At 39.7% G+C, this 17,122-nt stretch overlaps 1 protein-coding gene across 1 annotated transcript; it reads right to left on the minus strand.

Moving 5' to 3' along the window:
• Positions 1-929: 929 nt before the first annotated feature.
• On the minus strand, positions 930-17,084 carry FAM76B (family with sequence similarity 76 member B). Its single transcript, XM_032220023.1, is given in 11 exon segments — positions 930-1,657; positions 2,587-2,688; positions 4,408-4,543; positions 6,658-6,738; positions 7,717-7,764; positions 9,487-9,698; positions 11,140-11,295; positions 11,842-11,896; positions 13,036-13,100; positions 16,379-16,401; positions 16,404-17,084. Coding segments are annotated over 11 exon segments (1,080 nt in total). The 5' UTR covers positions 16,516-17,084; the 3' UTR covers positions 930-1,567.
• Between the last annotated feature and the right edge of the window lie 38 nt (positions 17,085-17,122).

A 17,122-nucleotide genomic window follows, 5' to 3' on the forward strand; every position in this document is an offset into this window, starting at 1 on the left:
ACTTTATCCCTATCTAGTGCAAATGGTGCTTCAGCTGCATTACTGTCCTGTGACTATAAAGACTGAGCCATGGTTATGGGGCCAGCATGGTTCTATGACGACATGGCTGGTTGCTGGTGGTTACTTATTTATTTTTTAAAATTCTCAGTATTAGGCATTCAGGTTTCTCCAGAGTCATTTCTTTCGGCTCCCAATTATTGGCCAAAGAACTCCTGTGGGACAATGCCCTTAGCAGGGTAGAATTGTTATTTTCTCACTGTGTAGAAATAATGAGCCATGTTTCCAAAACTATTCAGAAACAGCATTCAATTTCAATGCAATGTCGTTAAAAGAAACACCTGGAGAATTAACATTAGCTCAAATATTGCCTCCTCATCATTCAATCGAGGTCACTGAGAATACAATGCAAATCAGCATTGAGATAAAATAATTCATCTATTCATAGGAGCCCTACAGTTTAAAAGCCCTCCCTCCATTAAGTTAGGCACAGCAAGAGTTAAGCCACTCTCTACACAGGACACATCGGTTACGTATTCTAAAGCCAAAATTCATTGCCTGCCAGGACTTAGCACCTTCCCTATCATTCTAACCATTTGATCTTAGCATTTGATCCTTCTGTATATACACATATAAATATATACATACAGGGGAAACGCTGAAACATGGTTTAAAGAAAAAGAAAAGTATATACAAATACCAACATTCCTATAAATAAACCGTTGGGGAAAAGGCACTTGCAGGAGGAAGTCTACAGCGTATTTTCAGAAAAGGGAAAAAGAAAGAAAAAAAAAACACATTTTGTTCTGGTACTTACAATAGAGAAATCTCTTTCGTTTTTCTATAACAGGAAATGCAAAACACCAGTTATTACTAAGAATAGAACTGTTAAAATCTTGTACATATATTTATAAGGTTTAAGCTTCTTGTAATAAAAGCACCATGATTTTAAAACTCAATGCATTCTTATTTGGATTGAAAGACCAAGAAGGGTCATCTCCAGTGCTTTTGCTCAGTTTTCAAATTAGCTGCTGCTGGAATGTAGATCCAACTGGAATTTTGTCTTCAGGTGTCTTTGTCCACATCCCTAGACAAGTTTCTGTTCTTGCCCAGGTGACCTGCTAAAGTCCAAGCAAATGCAATCAGTCTGCACAACAGGAGCACTTCGGAGAGCTGCCGTCTTGAAGGGCTGCCTTTTATATGTGCACGTGAGTGGTGTGTGTGTGTGTGTGTGTGTTATTGCATGATGTGATGACCAGGGACAGCACGCTTACTGATCACCAGGGACTGGCCATCTGCCTCCTTTTGTATGGCTGCACCTATGCATTTTATAGGTATGCGTGCCTTCTTCAAACCTGTTGAAGTACTTTAGTAATCCAAATAATTTTTATTTGCAAGGGGGGGGGGGAGAAGGAAAAGGAAACCTCCATAATGTTGTTCAGTTAGAAAAAAGTATATAGGAACTATGCCACCAAGTCTGCACGCCAAAAGGTTTGCTTCTACGGAGTTTTCCCCCGGGAGACGATTTACCTTTCCAAGATTAATAGCTGTGCAAACTGCCGCCATCTTCTTATGGTGACGTCAGCATATTCCCGCTTTTGTCAAACTTCTTGCCCTTTGACAATGCAGCAACTTGTTTCAGGAGCTCTCTGTTCTTTGCCTACAAAAACCACAAAAACAGCCGGTGCTCCTGGTTATTTTGTACAATCTGCATTATTCTACATTGCTATGAGAAGAGGTATGTTCATGTATGTATGTATGTGTGTGTGTGTATGGATTGAGATTATCTTGGCAACGTTTCGGCGAGGTCCCACTCGCCATTACAAAGGCTGCACAAATACCAGTGCAATTAAATACTCCATATCATGGAGGGCTGCATCAGGGTTGTGTTTGACCTCGGGGGGTGTGGGGGGTGGCCAGCTTGATGTCACTTGTGTTGGGGACACCTCTGGTTAGCCAAGGCTCCTGAGCTCTGCTTTTGGCTGCGACGGCCTCCTGCAACCCTCTGCCAGTGAAAATGGAGCTCTCAAGGTCCGCATGTAGCCCTCATGAACTCAGTTTTGCTGGCAGAGGCACCATGGGCTGGTCCTTTCCAGAGTGGACCCGTGGGCCAGATCCCCTGGTTTATATGAATCCTAATTTCAAGGGGGGGGGGGAGAGATACACTACATCAGAGACGGAGAACCCAACCAAATAGGCCGGTTCATCCAGTGCTGTGGTACTACACTGGAGACAGATCAACACTGAGTCATTGATATGCAGGAAGAGGCCCAGGAAAGATCTTCCCTAAATCTTCACAGCATTTATATGATAGTAATGCAGTGTGTCTTTTAGTCTGGTAAGATTTCTCTGAAGGAGAACAGCAATAAAGAAACTACTAACTTATCACGTCATTCTTGGTATCCCCTGCCCCAGTTAGCTATAGTAGTACCATTTCAGATTAACACATTCATTATTTACCTATTACTATTAATCAATATCAGATTTTTGGGTAGTACAGTGAAATAGGTTCAAAATTTAGGCCTTTTGAATCTCATTCACTAATGTTCTGAGGTGTTATTGATTGCCTGCAAAATTAATACCATTTACCTGTAATTGTTCTACAGTTTCCTTATGAGCTCTTTCCATACTGTTCATCTTGGTTCTTAGATTCGACTCTTGGTATTGAAAGTCTGCCTTCAGCTCAGTCAGCTGGGAAAAAGAATTGAATTATCTCAAAAATACTGTCCATGGTTATTTCAATGCTCTCACTCGCAAACATGCATCTCCTGACTCTACTGGATAAATGTTTAAAGATAAAGAACTCAATTTTCTTCAACTGCTTTAAGGGCCAGAAAAGAGAACATCATGCAGCATTAAGCAATTTATGATGTTGAGTTTATTTGTAAAATTGTATTTTACAATACAGTGCGTTAGAATTTTGGCCATGTTTTCTTAATTATAACCAAAATACCCTGTCATTCAAAATGTTTTAGAAACAAAAAAATTTTTTTTTTAAAAAAAAAAATCAGGGCTTTTTTTACTAACCTGAAAATTTAACCTTGTCATAAAAGTCTGAGCAATCACAAGTGGTAGGTGTACATTTAAACTCTTGAACAAACAAACAAAAAAAGAGGACTAGTATAAAATTACAAAACCAATATTATCCTAACTGCTTAAACTTTCTAATGAGACTTTTGGCCTAATTTCTGATATATCTCAGGCTTTACAGTGCTTCCAAGCTAAACCGTTGTCCTTTTAAGATGAATACAAAAATTTTCCTGAATATATCCAGCACATTTGTCATTTACAGTTGATTACTAATTTAGGGCATCTTCCCTCTAAATCCTGTTTCCTTTCCAAAAGAAGATTCTTGGTTCCCAAGATGGATGGAAGAGAGGAAATTACCCCTCACTTCCTGTTGAGAGTGTTTGGTGAAGTGTTTTTCTTGGCATTAGAAGCTTATCATGCCATATATTGTATATTTGATTTAACTAGTATTGCTGGCTGCAGCAGTGATTTATTTTTTCCTGAAATACCTTGTGCCCTATTGATTTATGCAACAGCTTTAACTCGAAACTATTTTAATACATTATTGAGGAATCAGAAACCTGAGGAATATTACCCCTTGATTGTTCTAAATTTGAAAAAGCTAGAAGTGTTATACAATACTCACTCTGGATGTATTACAGAACTCATCACTTAAGTATGTATGTAATGAAACTGACTGTGTAACAAACTCAAGTGTAACAATGGGGTAAAGTGAAAGTGTATATTAAAGTAATTTTCAGGACAACTTTCAAAACCGCTTCATGTTATAATGTGCAGCCTTATTTATCGATTTTCTTGGAGGCACTCAAACTATTTGCATCATTTTACATTGTATGAGTAATTATAAATGGACTCAGATGACATTAATTTACATAAATTGTCTTAAATTACTTGGGATACCACAGAGTCTGTTTTCTGAGGTCATGTCCAGTGGTGGGATTCAATTTTTTTTTTTTACTATGGGTTCGGTGGGCGTGGCTTGGTGGGGGTGACATGGCTTGGTGGGCGTGGCAGGGGAAGAATACTGTAAAATCTCCATTCCCACCCCATTCCAGGGGAAGGTTACTACAAAATCCCCATTTCCTCCTGATCAGCTGGGACTTGGGAGACAGAGGATAGATGCTGTGGGGCCAATCAGAGGTGGTATTTACCAGTTCTCTGAACTACTCAAAATGTCCGCTACTGGTTTTCCAGAACTGGTCAGAACCTGCTGAATAGCACCTCTGGTCATGTCCACACGCAACTATTATCTGTGGTTTTGGAAGCCCACTGAGGGAGGGTCTGGAGGTTTAGCTGCATTTTTAAATATTTGACAAACACGACTCTTAGATACAAAAGAAACCCTTCTAAAATAGCAACTGAAATGACGAAACCATTCACCTTTTTATCCTTCTCCAGTATAGTCTGGTCTCTTTGTTGCAAGAGACGTTTCAGAGACATCACTTCTTCTTTCAACTGACTTATTAGAACAAAGTTGTCGGTGCCTCCACTGTCTGCTGACTGATTTATAGAGCTACTGTAAAAATAAAGAGCATCAAATGTAACTAAAAGCAGGTATAAATTGCCTCCCAAGTTATGTATGTTTATCTGCTTGATACAGGTGATATTTGACTTACAACCATCCGTTTAATGGTCATTCAAAGTTACGATGGCCCTGAAAAAAGTCACTTATAACCTGTTCACATACTGATGAGTGTTGCTGCATTCCCCAGAGTTACCTGATCAAATTTTGGCTGATTGGTAACTGTCATGTATTTACAATGGTTGCAATGTCCAGGGGTGCTTGGATTGTCCTCTGCAACCTTTTTAGGGAGCTTCTGACAAAGTCAAAGGAGTGAAGCCAGATTTGCTTAACAAGGACATGAGTCACCTAACAACTATAGAGATTTGCTTAACAACCTTGGCCAAAGAGTCCCTTAACACATGCCTTGCTCAGCAGCAAATGTTGGCCTCAATTTATTTTTATATTATAAAAATATTATTATTTTATAATAAAATAAAATATTATATATTATATATAGCCCAGGTTCAAATCCCAGTAAGGGTATGGCTAGCTGATGAGAGCTAAATAGCTTGAAATAGATCTATACTAGTCTCCCTTTATTTATTTATCAGCACAAATAAAAAAAAACACATATATATATATATATATATATATATATATATATATATAAATATAATATAAATATAAATATAAAATAAATATATAGATATTTTTTACAACCCCTGGTAAGCCCCAATTATGGAGGAAGCTAACTGCTTCCATCATCTGTCAATCGGCTTGTCACAAGAGTCAATTTATTTATTTATCAGCACAAATTAAAAAAAAACAACCATATATAATATATATATATACACACACACACACATATATACACAAAACACACACATAATATACATATACATATACATTCATACATATACATACTATATATATACACACACACACACGCATATATATATCACACACACACACACATACATACACACATATACATATTATTATATAATATATACAAAACACACACCATACACACAAACACATATACGCATTGCATGCAATCTCTTCCCTTGCAAGCAGATTTTTATCCATCCTTTGTTTCTGGTAATTGACAGGTTTCAAAAACAACCACCTATATTTGAGCATGGACTTCCAAAGGATCAGAAACTTGCTTAATGAAGCATTTTTTTAATATAAGAACAACAGTTAACTAAGAGATTCATTTTTCACATATTAAGTACAGATAACTTATAACCGGTCACGTAGCAAGTCTTCAAAATTATTTCCCAAAGTTGCTTTTTCAAGAGGCAACTGGACTTTTTTGTTTTGTTTTGAAGATGTTTCCCTTCTCATCCAAGAAGCTCCTTCAACTCTTGCTGGATGGTGGGGAATGGAAAGATTTATATTCCTTGCAGACAGCTGGCCATTTGCATCCTTTCAGGGGGTATTTGAAGCACCTGGAGGTTTATCTGTGTCCTCAGGGTCACCCGAGTGGTGTTTCTGATTCCTGTAGTCTGCAATTTTTCGTCTGGAAATCCATCCCTACTCCCACACCATTCAAAGGATGTTCATCCCAAATTGTATAGAAAAACCATATGAAGACCCTTTGAATGGTGGGGGAGCAAAACATCTTCAAAAGGAAAAACAAGAAAGTCCAGTTGCCTCCTGAAAAAGCACCTTTGGGACAACCATGACCTGGATGACTGAGAATCTCTACAGACCTTCAAAGTTATGACAAACCCCGTGAAAAGTATTTATGACCAGTATTGGAAGTTCTGGCATAGTCACATGACCCTATTTTGCACACTTGGCAAATCATACTTGCAGCATCCCGCAATCACATGACCATGAATTATGTTTTTGCCAGAAACCCACTGATCACTGGTCCCTTAGCAAACTATGGTTTGGTTAATGACTGCACAAAAAGTCATAAAAATTGGGCCTAGCCATGTGATCAGTCATTTCATCACTATAAATCTGGGTTCAATTAGAGTCGTAAGTCAAAGACTAGCCGTATTTAGAATAAAATGGATTCACAAAAACACACGGGGAAAATATGAATTCCACTTGTTTGTACATTGTTTTATTCAACAGAAGAGAAAAATATATATTTTGATCTGTATTTTTACCTATCTCCGTTAGATGGCTTGGTTTCCATTTTGGGCTTTTTCTTTGGAGTTTCATTCTGAATAGCTGAAGAGGATTTATGGCTGCAAAGAAACATTAAGAATATTGTGTGACATATAATCATGTAGCCACATTTACTCCAAATAGCAAGCAGTATTACATAATATAAATTCATTATATATCTATACATATTATAAATGTAAAGCTGAGGCAAGGATGCCCTGCATCAGGACCAATCTGTCCCTCAGCTTTTCTCTCAAGTTAAAAACAAATTTCCATCATCCTTAATTTCTTTTTAATGTTGAACTGTCACTCAAGGAACATTTGAAGCACATCCTACTGTTTAATGCAATGCTATTTGTGCCCATCCTTAAAAAAAAAAAGATCTCCAGTCTTTTACACAGCAATTAGGATTTTCAAAAAGCCTCCAGTGGTATCAGTGAAATCTTTTAAAAAGTTAATACAGGGGACAAAAGTTTAACTTTCTCTTCTTGAGTGCTATGCTCTCAATCAGCTCATTAATTTTAAGGGTGATAACGAGGCAATTTTGTCCTCACCACTTCTAATAACCACATTTTTTTGCTGGCTTCTAACCCTTCATAAGGGGAAAGAAATGACAAATAGTTTCCAATCCAGATGCCAACCCTGGAAGCTGAACTGACCGAAGCCATTTTACTGCTTCAGTGAAGTGTTGCCACACCGGAGCTGAGAGACAAGGAGGGGGGGGGGATTTGAGACAGTTGGGATTCTGTAGCCAAAACAAAATACTTTCTCTTGGGAACCAAGGACATTCTCACATCTGGTCGGAGGAAGGCGGAGTGATGCTCCGTGATTAGACTATGTGATTTATTGTTTTGAGAAAGAGAAAAACTTTTACTTTTAATTAGCTGAAAACCGTGGGAGTCTTTAGAGTCGGTTTTCAACAGATCTGTGCCAATACACTTCCATAAAGATATTCTTTGAGGAGTTCACCCTCCTCAGAGATTTGCTTGCTACGGGTCTATTACTTGGAACCCTGACACCAGACACAAAACAAGTGTTATCTTTTCAATATTACTTACCTCTGCTTCCACAACCCCTGATCATCTTCTGGACTCAGACTGCCAATTCTAAAATACAAAATGCAGAATGTTGAACCAGCTTATCAGTGGAATTCCAACAATGGGTTTCAGTCAGTAACTTCAAAAATGCAACGGTTTGAAAGGATGGAGAAAGAAGAAAGCAAATATGGGTCTTTTGTTTAATAAGGAATTGGACAAATTTTGTGGTCATGCATACCATTACAGATAACTCTCACTTAGCAACTACTTGGACAATGACTGTATGTGATTACAAAGTAATGAAAAGCAACTCAGTGACCAATGATGGCCACATCTATGACCACTACAGCATCTCTTTCTCTCTTACATGTTCACCGTTAGTCACTATACATTTGCCCTCTGCTTGATCTATTCCCCCACCCCAAAACAGAGGTTGCCTAAATGAACTATCTCTTTCTGAGCTGCTTTTGGCTCCATCCCAGTGATCCCTAAAAAAATGCTAACACCAAGTTAACAAGCTCAGTTCTGAGACCTTAGTTTGATTAGAACCTTCCCTGACACAGACAAGATTTGGTGTTGTGGCCTGTTGGCCGCCAGCCCCTCCAGCAGTAAATCAGAGGAGGCGGCCTGGGAGTCAGGCATCAAGGCAACCTGAGAGTTCCATGGGGGAAGAGGGAGTGGAACAGGCAGCGCGAGAGAGAGAGAGAGAGAGAAGGAGGGAGGGAGAGAGAGACAGTAGGAGGGAGAGAGGGAGGGGGAGGAAGAGAGAGAAGGAGGGAAGGAGGGAGGGAGAGAGGAGGAGAGACAGAGAGAGAGAGAGGAGAGAGAGAGAGAGAGGAGGAAGAAGGGAGGGAGGGAGAGAGAGAGAGACGGAGCCTGAGCCATCCGTCAGATGGAGTCAAGAGCCCCCAGGTCTGGAAGTGGCTGATGAGGAAGAGGAAGAACAGCTAAGTCCAGTGCCTGATGCGCTGATGCGCAGAAGGCAGAGGAGAACAGGAGAAATCTGTGGGGATCCTTGGAAAGGAAGAGCCACTGCTGCTAGTGAAGCCCCATTGTAGCTGTGGGGATAAAAGGCAGGGGGCAGAGATGAATAGAATGTGACAAATATTCATCTTCCAACCGGACTTGTTAACCTGCGTTGAGAAACTTTTTTGCTGGACTACTGGCAATCCGAATGAAAGGAATCTCCGAGTTAACGTCAGAGGGTTTGTGTGTTTGGGGAGCTGGGTCAAGACACATGGGATGGGTTGAGGTGTGCATGTTCAATGCAAACATATCCCTGGCCAATACAGTCTCTAAACAGTTGCAACAAGATTCTATATGATAGGGATCCCCAATCCCCCAACATAACTGGGTCACAGCCTGTTTGGAACTGGGCCGCAGAAGCGGCGGGTGGGAGCACGCATGCAGCTTTATTTGAATGAGCAACAGGCAAGCACATGCAGCTCTATTTGCAGAAGCTGCAGGTGCCCGCTGCTTGCACAAACGGAGCTTTGGGCGCGTGTGCAGTCACCCACCACTCGTACCGGACCTTCCTACTCCCCCCCCCCACCAGACCAAAGACCTCTGCTATATGATCCAAGTTGTCCGGTGACAACTGCAACATTTTCCAAACCAGGGTGTGCCTTGGCCACGTCACAATCTGATTTCTGAAAATTGGGTCTTACCGAAGGAATTGGTTGTGTTCGCCGAGAAGCTACGTGTCATTATGTTTTTTTTTAAATCTACCCCAATTCCACGGAGCACGTCCCCTGGAGGCCGCTTCATTTCGGAGTTTCCCATCGCACTTACTTGTGATGGGCGCCGCTGTGATGATGGTGGCGATGGTGAGGGTGACGGTGGTGGTGGTGATGGTGGTGTTTCAAATGATGCTGGTCTTTTTCGGTAATAGACGTAGAAGAGTTAGAATGGGAGGGCCCTAAGCTCTTCCGCTGCTCCTTGGTCTTCTGCAGCACTCGCTTGTAGGACAGAGTACAAAGCCAACACAACAGCTTCCCATCAACCTTTTGGGAAATCATTCGCAGCAAGTTATGTTACACGTACTGAGTGCTAAAAGACACAACAGCCAGAATAAAATTATCAAATACCACCGCTGTTATTGCACACAGATCTTAATATAAACAAGAATACGAATACGTGTGTGATCTAACTGGACTTCAATCTGTTTGCCTTCCCAAGGACTGTCACTGGGTTAGGCAAAGAGATTGTTATACTTCATAACATACCCTGCATCATAATTCTTAATCGTGGTACTAATAAATGGTCTTCTCTAGCTTCTGTTATACTAATTTGTCATATAACAAAATAATGTACTGTAGGGGACAAAGGGCTGCTCATCTTGTGTTTTGAAAAATATGTTGAGTTAACATATTAACATTTTAAAAACTTGCATCCAGACTTTATTTTTACAAATTCAAGATGGCAAACATATCCAATATCTTCCTCCTATTTTCCCTACAACAATCCTGTGAGGTGGGTTCGGTTGAGAAGGACTTGGCCCAAAGTCACCCAGCTGGCTTTCATGTCTAAGGCCACGAACTTTATTTCCTGCTTTCTAGCTGGTGCCTTAACCACTAGATAAACTGGCTCTTCCATGTATATCCTATACGTGATGAATTTCTAAGGCTCTAGTACTATATCTTAAATTCTCTGAAGAATTAATATAAATGCTTACTGCAATGGCTTATATCACATAAATAGTAACTGGGTAAATTATAGACCAATCTTTGACATTGACATTATTTGAACCTCTTAACATATTATAAAAAATATATTCATGTGATTATTTTTGTTGTCCACTCTTTTGCAAAATCAAATTAATTTATCTTACTATCAGAAGTTACATAAACATACAGAAACCCTGACCCAGAAACATATGAAGAGAGATTCCTTACATGCAAATTATTTCTCTATAAATACTTGGAAGTACCATATTTCCCCGAAAATAAGACAGGGTTTTATTTTCTTTTGACCCCCAAAATAAGCACTTGGTCTTGTTTTCGGGGAGGTTGTATTATTTTTGAGGTGAGCATGGTCACCTCATGGCTGCTGCTGTATTACAATATTTTCAGGAAGGGTTTATTTTAGCGCATGCGCTCAAAAGCCCGATTGGGGTTATTATCGGTGGAGGTCTTATTTTCAGGGAAACAGGGTAGTCATTTTAATGTAGTATAAAAGACAGTTTTACATCAGATCAATAATGCAGCTAATCTAGTTACATAAGACATAAGTATGTCTTATGTACCATACACCCCTTTTATATAGAGACACAAAGATTTGATCATTGCTATGGATATTCATCAATGTAAGACTAAGTAGCATAACTAGCCATTCAGGTCTGACTTGGGAGAATGGAATGTAAGCTGGAGTTTACTCAGTTGCTTTGAGATCAATTACACTGTCAATTTACACCACAAACTTTGATTTTAAATCACCAAAGCCTACCTTTCTCCTTCCTTCTTCTTTGCGGTCAAAAGCACATTGCTGCTTACACTGTTCACATGTCTGAGGTGGTCCATATTTTTTTTCCGAGTTTGTACAGCGCTGGCATTTTGTACCAATAAAAGCAGCAATGATGTTGCAGTACTGACAAGGTTTTGGCTGGAAAAAATGGTTAGAAACTCTTAAAAATATATTAATTTGTTGTTGAGAACTGAAAATCAATTGGGGGAGGGGAAATCAAATAATTATACAGCGGTCTGAAGACAGATTGCCATCAAATACAGTACTTGCAAGCTAAAAGAGCATTATGTTTTATAACTGGAACAAGAGATAATGGTTCATAATCCCTTCGAAAACATAGTTTCAGTTGTTCCATTTATATAATTCCAATCAGTGTCTGGAACTGCTTCATAAAATTGGAATTGCATTCATCTGGATGAATTATATCAAACATAAATTCCTTATCTGATACCAAAAACCTCAAAACAAACAATCCACTCAGTGTTTTGTTTATTAATAAATTTTCAGTATGCGTGGATCATTTCTCTCTTCATGTCACATAACCAAGGAAAATTGTAATTGCTATCTCAGAAAATTGCTCTATTATATCAAACAAACAAGGAAAATGTCTACAATTTGTGTAGGAATCTAGACAATTATAGTTTAGCAATCCAATCATAAATATGACTAAAGATGTTAACTTACCGTTCCAAATTGTTTCACATTTTGGGCACACTTCTTGCATATTGTATTAGTTTTGCTAAAAGAAAAGCAAAATTTCAAATTTTAGCTACTTCGTTATCAAACACCTACCCTATTGTTGAAAAGGAGAAATTTGTGAATTAAAATGTTGCTAATGTTCTCAAATATGTTGCTGCCACATAAATTAAGAGAGAACAAATTTTCCATTCAGAAACAAACAAGATTAGTCTAGGTGTTAGTTCTACAGGAATTTTATATCAAAATGAGCAAATGAACTATTATAACCTTAAGTAATTTTAAATCTCAGACACCAATATTTAGTAGTTTCTACTCAGTGTGTCATTTTAAATCCTAATTTTTGAATTATTGAGGACTCAGTCTTAACTGAATATATTATTGCAAGAAAACTACATAATTTCTTCACTGAGAATAATAAACTGCTGCATTAGTAAAAAGTTTAAAAATGGTGAACCAAAGTCACATCCTATTATGCCATATAAGGCTTAAATGATTAAGTGTGGAGAGTTGCTAGCACTCTGACATTTTAGTACAGGGGTGTCGAACTTTCATTGAGGGTCTCATAAGGGATGTGTTTAATCTTGAGGGGGTTGGGGGAGCAGAGTGGGCATGGCCAGCTCGATGTCACTCATGTCAGGAGCGCCTGTGGAGGAGCATGCTGGGAGAGGCCATCGCAGCCAAAAACGGAGCTCCGGAGGGGGGCAGTCAGCACGCTGATGCTGCCAGACACCACCAGGTTGTAGATCAGCGCCTGGTCAGCCTAGACTGGCTGAGACACCACGGACCAGGTCTTCACTGATTCCAGGGTGGCCCCCTCGAGACAGATCTAAGCACCTGGCAGGCTGCATCCAGCCCGCGGGCCTTGAGTTTGACACCCCTGATCCAGTGAATAAAGATCACCTTTTTGAGGCTACCATTTGAAAAAATATTAGACATACCACTAAATGGGAAAGAAAAAATACAATGCAATCCTAAGGAAATTCATATATGTATATTAGGAAAAAATGGAGTACGGCACCGTTTACTAATGTGGTTATTTTCCTGAGGTACAGAGGCTACAATTCCAGGAATTCCCAGCAAGCAGAACTAGATATGAATTTAAGCTGCATGCATGGCATTTCGAGAGCCACCAACAGTTACTTTTCTTCAACAATTCTTTAATATATTTATTTCACTTACCTCTCTTGCTGAAACTCTGATCGGCAGTAAGTACATTTTACAATAGGATGCGCAATACGGCATTCCTAGAAGAGATAATCAATATTTTATTGAAGTGCAAAAATTAATATTAGGTGCATTAGATTTTACCTTACAAAACAGAATTTCTGCCAATGACAAATAGTTTTGCCAATTAGAGCAAACAGATCACCAAATTTAGTGTATCAAAATGGAAAGTTACGTCCCTATATCAATCACAAGTACCGACAAAGCAAAATTATTATACAGCTTCTAAACCTTGGTGAACACACGCCCAATTTAACTTTCAGCTTTTGCAAATCACCTTGGTTCTTTATGTGTAATTAGTAATTTGATTATTTAATTGCACTAGTTTAATGCTTTTAATGTACAATGCAAGAATGTTCCCAATCTTTAAAGTATTAAAATTAAAGTAAGATATCTGTATTTTAACTTAAATAAATTATTATGTAAGGCAGTAGTAGTGAATACTGTGCTGTGATAGACACTTAATGATGGTTGTGTCGCCAGGCAGATGAGACAAAATCTCACTTGCCAAGCTTCTTCCTAAAATCAGCTAGTGGTCTTGAGGAGACACAATAAAGTTACTGCTTCTAAACATTCCTCAGCTGAGGTGGTAAAATAGGACACTATTCTTGATTATTGGACCAACAATACAATTTTATTAGAACAGAACAGTTCCTTGGCAGACTATTGTACAAAATTAACTTTGTTAATTTTTCCAAATAAAGATGTACAGGTAAACGTCAACTTACATTTGCTTAGTGACCATTCAAAGTTACAGCGGTACTGAAAAAAGATCATGTGATCAAAAGTTGGGCTAGGCAACCGGGAAGTATTGTATTTATGACAGTTGCAATGTCCTGGGGTCATGTAGTTGCCATTTGCAACCTTCCCAGCCAGCCTCCACAAGCAAAGTCAATGGGCGGGGGGACCAGATTCTCTTTAACAACTGTAGCGATTCACTTAACAACCATGGCAAAGAAGATTATAAAATTGGCTATTACCCACCTAAGAACCAACTTGGGAATTCTGGCTTCCAAGTGTGGTTGTAAATCAAGGATTACCCACATGCCATATGTCTCAACAACTTTTGGAAGTTGAAACATAAATATTTCAATAAAAATCATTCACAAAGAACAATAATCTCACACACAGTTTAAATGTAGTTTGCTCTGCAGTGGAGATTATTTTATTTATTTTTCTTGCAGTGCCTCTATTTCAATTTAATTGAATGACTGTATGCAGCAATTATCATTTTAAAAATACTGATGCTGCTGAACCCAATGTTCACTTCTTTAAACACCTAACATAATGTCTCAAACTACACAATGCTTCAATGAATACTGTCTACCCTCAATAGGCTGTTACATAAGAAAGCACAGACAATACGGAAGACAGAAACCCACCAACCATTTTTGGCATTTTTGAAATTTTCCATTTAAAAAAATAATGCTTTGTTTTAATATTATGAATTCCTGAAATTAAATGACTTGGGATGTGTCAGCTACTGGATCCATCTAACAGTTCTGGGATATTTTGAAACTGCCTAGGAACATTATATCATAAAACACCACAGCTTTTCTTTTTAAGAGAAAACAGATGTCTCCTTGCTAACATCAGATCACATTTGGTGCTTTCTATGCATACAACTGATTCTTCCCATTTCAATATCTAAGTAGCAGTGAATTTATGGTTTAAATGCAGGATGAAAGTACAAACTATGTAAACAAAAGATAGCAGTAGCTCTTGCCCTCCTACTCCCAACAATCTAGTAACAGAAACATTGTGCATTTTTCCATACATGGAAATTTTCCCGTATATCTCATCCCATAAGAATGAATTCAAAGGAAGGAAAAAAAACCTGGATGAAATTTTTAAAAAAAATCTTTCAGTAAGAGCACCAACAGTAATGGTGTCAAATCATTTAAAATTAGATTGCCATTCCAAGTAGCGCTACCTGTTATATAGTTCTCCTTATTTATTTACATTCTGCCTATATAACTCAGGGCAGTGAACATATTATTAGTAATGTTATTAGTAATGTTATTACTAATATTATTACTAATTGTATTTCCTCTGACGATTTTTAAAATATATTTAATGAAGTATATTTAATGAAGTTTACTTTAAGTAACCATTCTTAGTTTTGCTGCTGAATAATTGGTTGAATTTTTGGGGGGTTATTTTTCACTACATTCCTGTGTGTGTATCCATAAACACACAAACGTGTGTGAAAGTGAGTGACTGTGTGTGAATGCACAAGTGTTGCCCTAATATTATTCCTAATTGTATTTTCCTTCTGATGACTTTTTTATACTTCATGGTATCAATAGTTTAAGCAACCCTCTTGATTCTGTTGCTGAAGAATTGATGGAAAAAAAAGAACTGGAGTTATTTTCACTCCTATGTGGTTGGTTTTTTTTTTTGGTGTGTGTGGTATACCCATGGAACAAACAAGTGTGTGAAGTATGTGTATGTGTATGTGCAAATGTTTGAAAGTATTGTCCTATTATTATTAATAAAAATAATTGCATTTCCCTTCTGATGTCTTTTTTATACTTCCTGGTGTCAAGAGTTTACTTTAGTAACCTTTTTTCCTTCTGCCCTGATAATCTTGATGGAATAAAGGAACTGGGGTTTATTTTCACTCCTATGTGGTTGTGTGTGTGAACCCATGAATACATGTGTGGACGTATATAAGGGTTTGTGTGTGTCTGTGGATGTGCGAATGTTGCCCCTAATATACTAATTTTATTCTCCTGATGACTTTATACTTCATGGTGTCAGAGTTTAAGTAACCATATTGGTTCCGTGGCTTAATAATTGAGTTATTTTCACTCCTATGTGGCTGTGTGTAAAGTATACATGAGGGTGAGGGTGTGAATATGAGTGTGTGCCAATGTACGAGAATGTTGTCCTAATATTATTATTAATATTAATTGCATTCGCCTTCTGGTGACATTTTTATACTTCACGCTGTCAAGTTAACTTTAAGTAACTATTTTGCTTCTGGACGCTTAATAATAGAGGTTATTTTTACTCCTATGTGGTTGCGTGTTAAGTATACGTGAGTGTGTGAATGTGAGTGTGTGCCAAATGTACGAGCGATGTGTATCGTTTTTTATCTCCAAGGCCTCCTAAGGAAAAAAACAACCCTATAAATAAAAGGCCCCAGGATTTGCTCCGGCCGGGCGAGCGCCTTTCTTCCAAAGCCTCCAATCCAAGAGGCGCCCTGGCCGATCGCAGCCGCCCACAGCAACCGTCCCTCCCTCCCTCCCTTCCTTCCCGGCCGCCTCCGCCCTCGGCCCCGAGGAAGCGGCACCTTGCAGAGCTGCTGTCCCTGGAGAGCTCCTCGAAAGGATAGCGCTGGTTGCACTTGGTGCAGGCGTAGAGAGCCGGGGCCGCGCCGGATCCCGCGCCCGCCGTCGCCGCCCCAGAAGCCCCGGATGTTGCCGCCATCGCCTTCCTCTCGGCCTAAAGGGAGCCACGGCCGGCCGGCCGCCAGCCCGCCCGAGAGTAGATCCAAGACAAGACAAACCGCGCTCCGGTCCTCCTCGCTTCCCCGGCGTCGAATAGGCCGCGACTCTTTCTTGTGTCAGCCGCGGGGACCGAACCCGTTTTTTTTCTTCTCTCTCTCCTCCTCACACAAACACAGGGAGAGCGCGAGCGAAAGAGCGAATGAACGCCTCCGAGAGGCGGGCCCGCTTCCTCGGCCAATCCGAGCCGCGCGGCAAGACTTCCTTTCAAACCTCGCTGTCCAATGAGGGGACGGGGCGGAAGGACGCGCGTCGTCGCCGCTGCCGCCCATCTGCCTCGCGGCGTGACGTCGCGACCGACCCCCACCAATCAGGAAACCGAACGGGCCCCGGAGTGCGCGCTCTCTCTCATTGGTCCTCCGGGCGCTCTTCTGAAGTTTGGAGGTTTCCACCGTCCCATGGCTGCGCTTTGCGCAGAAGAGAGCGGGGAACGCTTCCTGCCTTCTCTTCCTCTCGCTTCTCTGCCAACAACCCCAAAAAACATTCTTAACCCACGCCGTACTGGCTGTACGATTGGTCTCGCTACTGAT

Source organism: Thamnophis elegans, chromosome 6, assembly GCF_009769535.1.
Source record: "Thamnophis elegans isolate rThaEle1 chromosome 6, rThaEle1.pri, whole genome shotgun sequence".
Classification (NCBI taxonomy): Eukaryota; Metazoa; Chordata; class Lepidosauria; order Squamata; family Colubridae; genus Thamnophis; species Thamnophis elegans.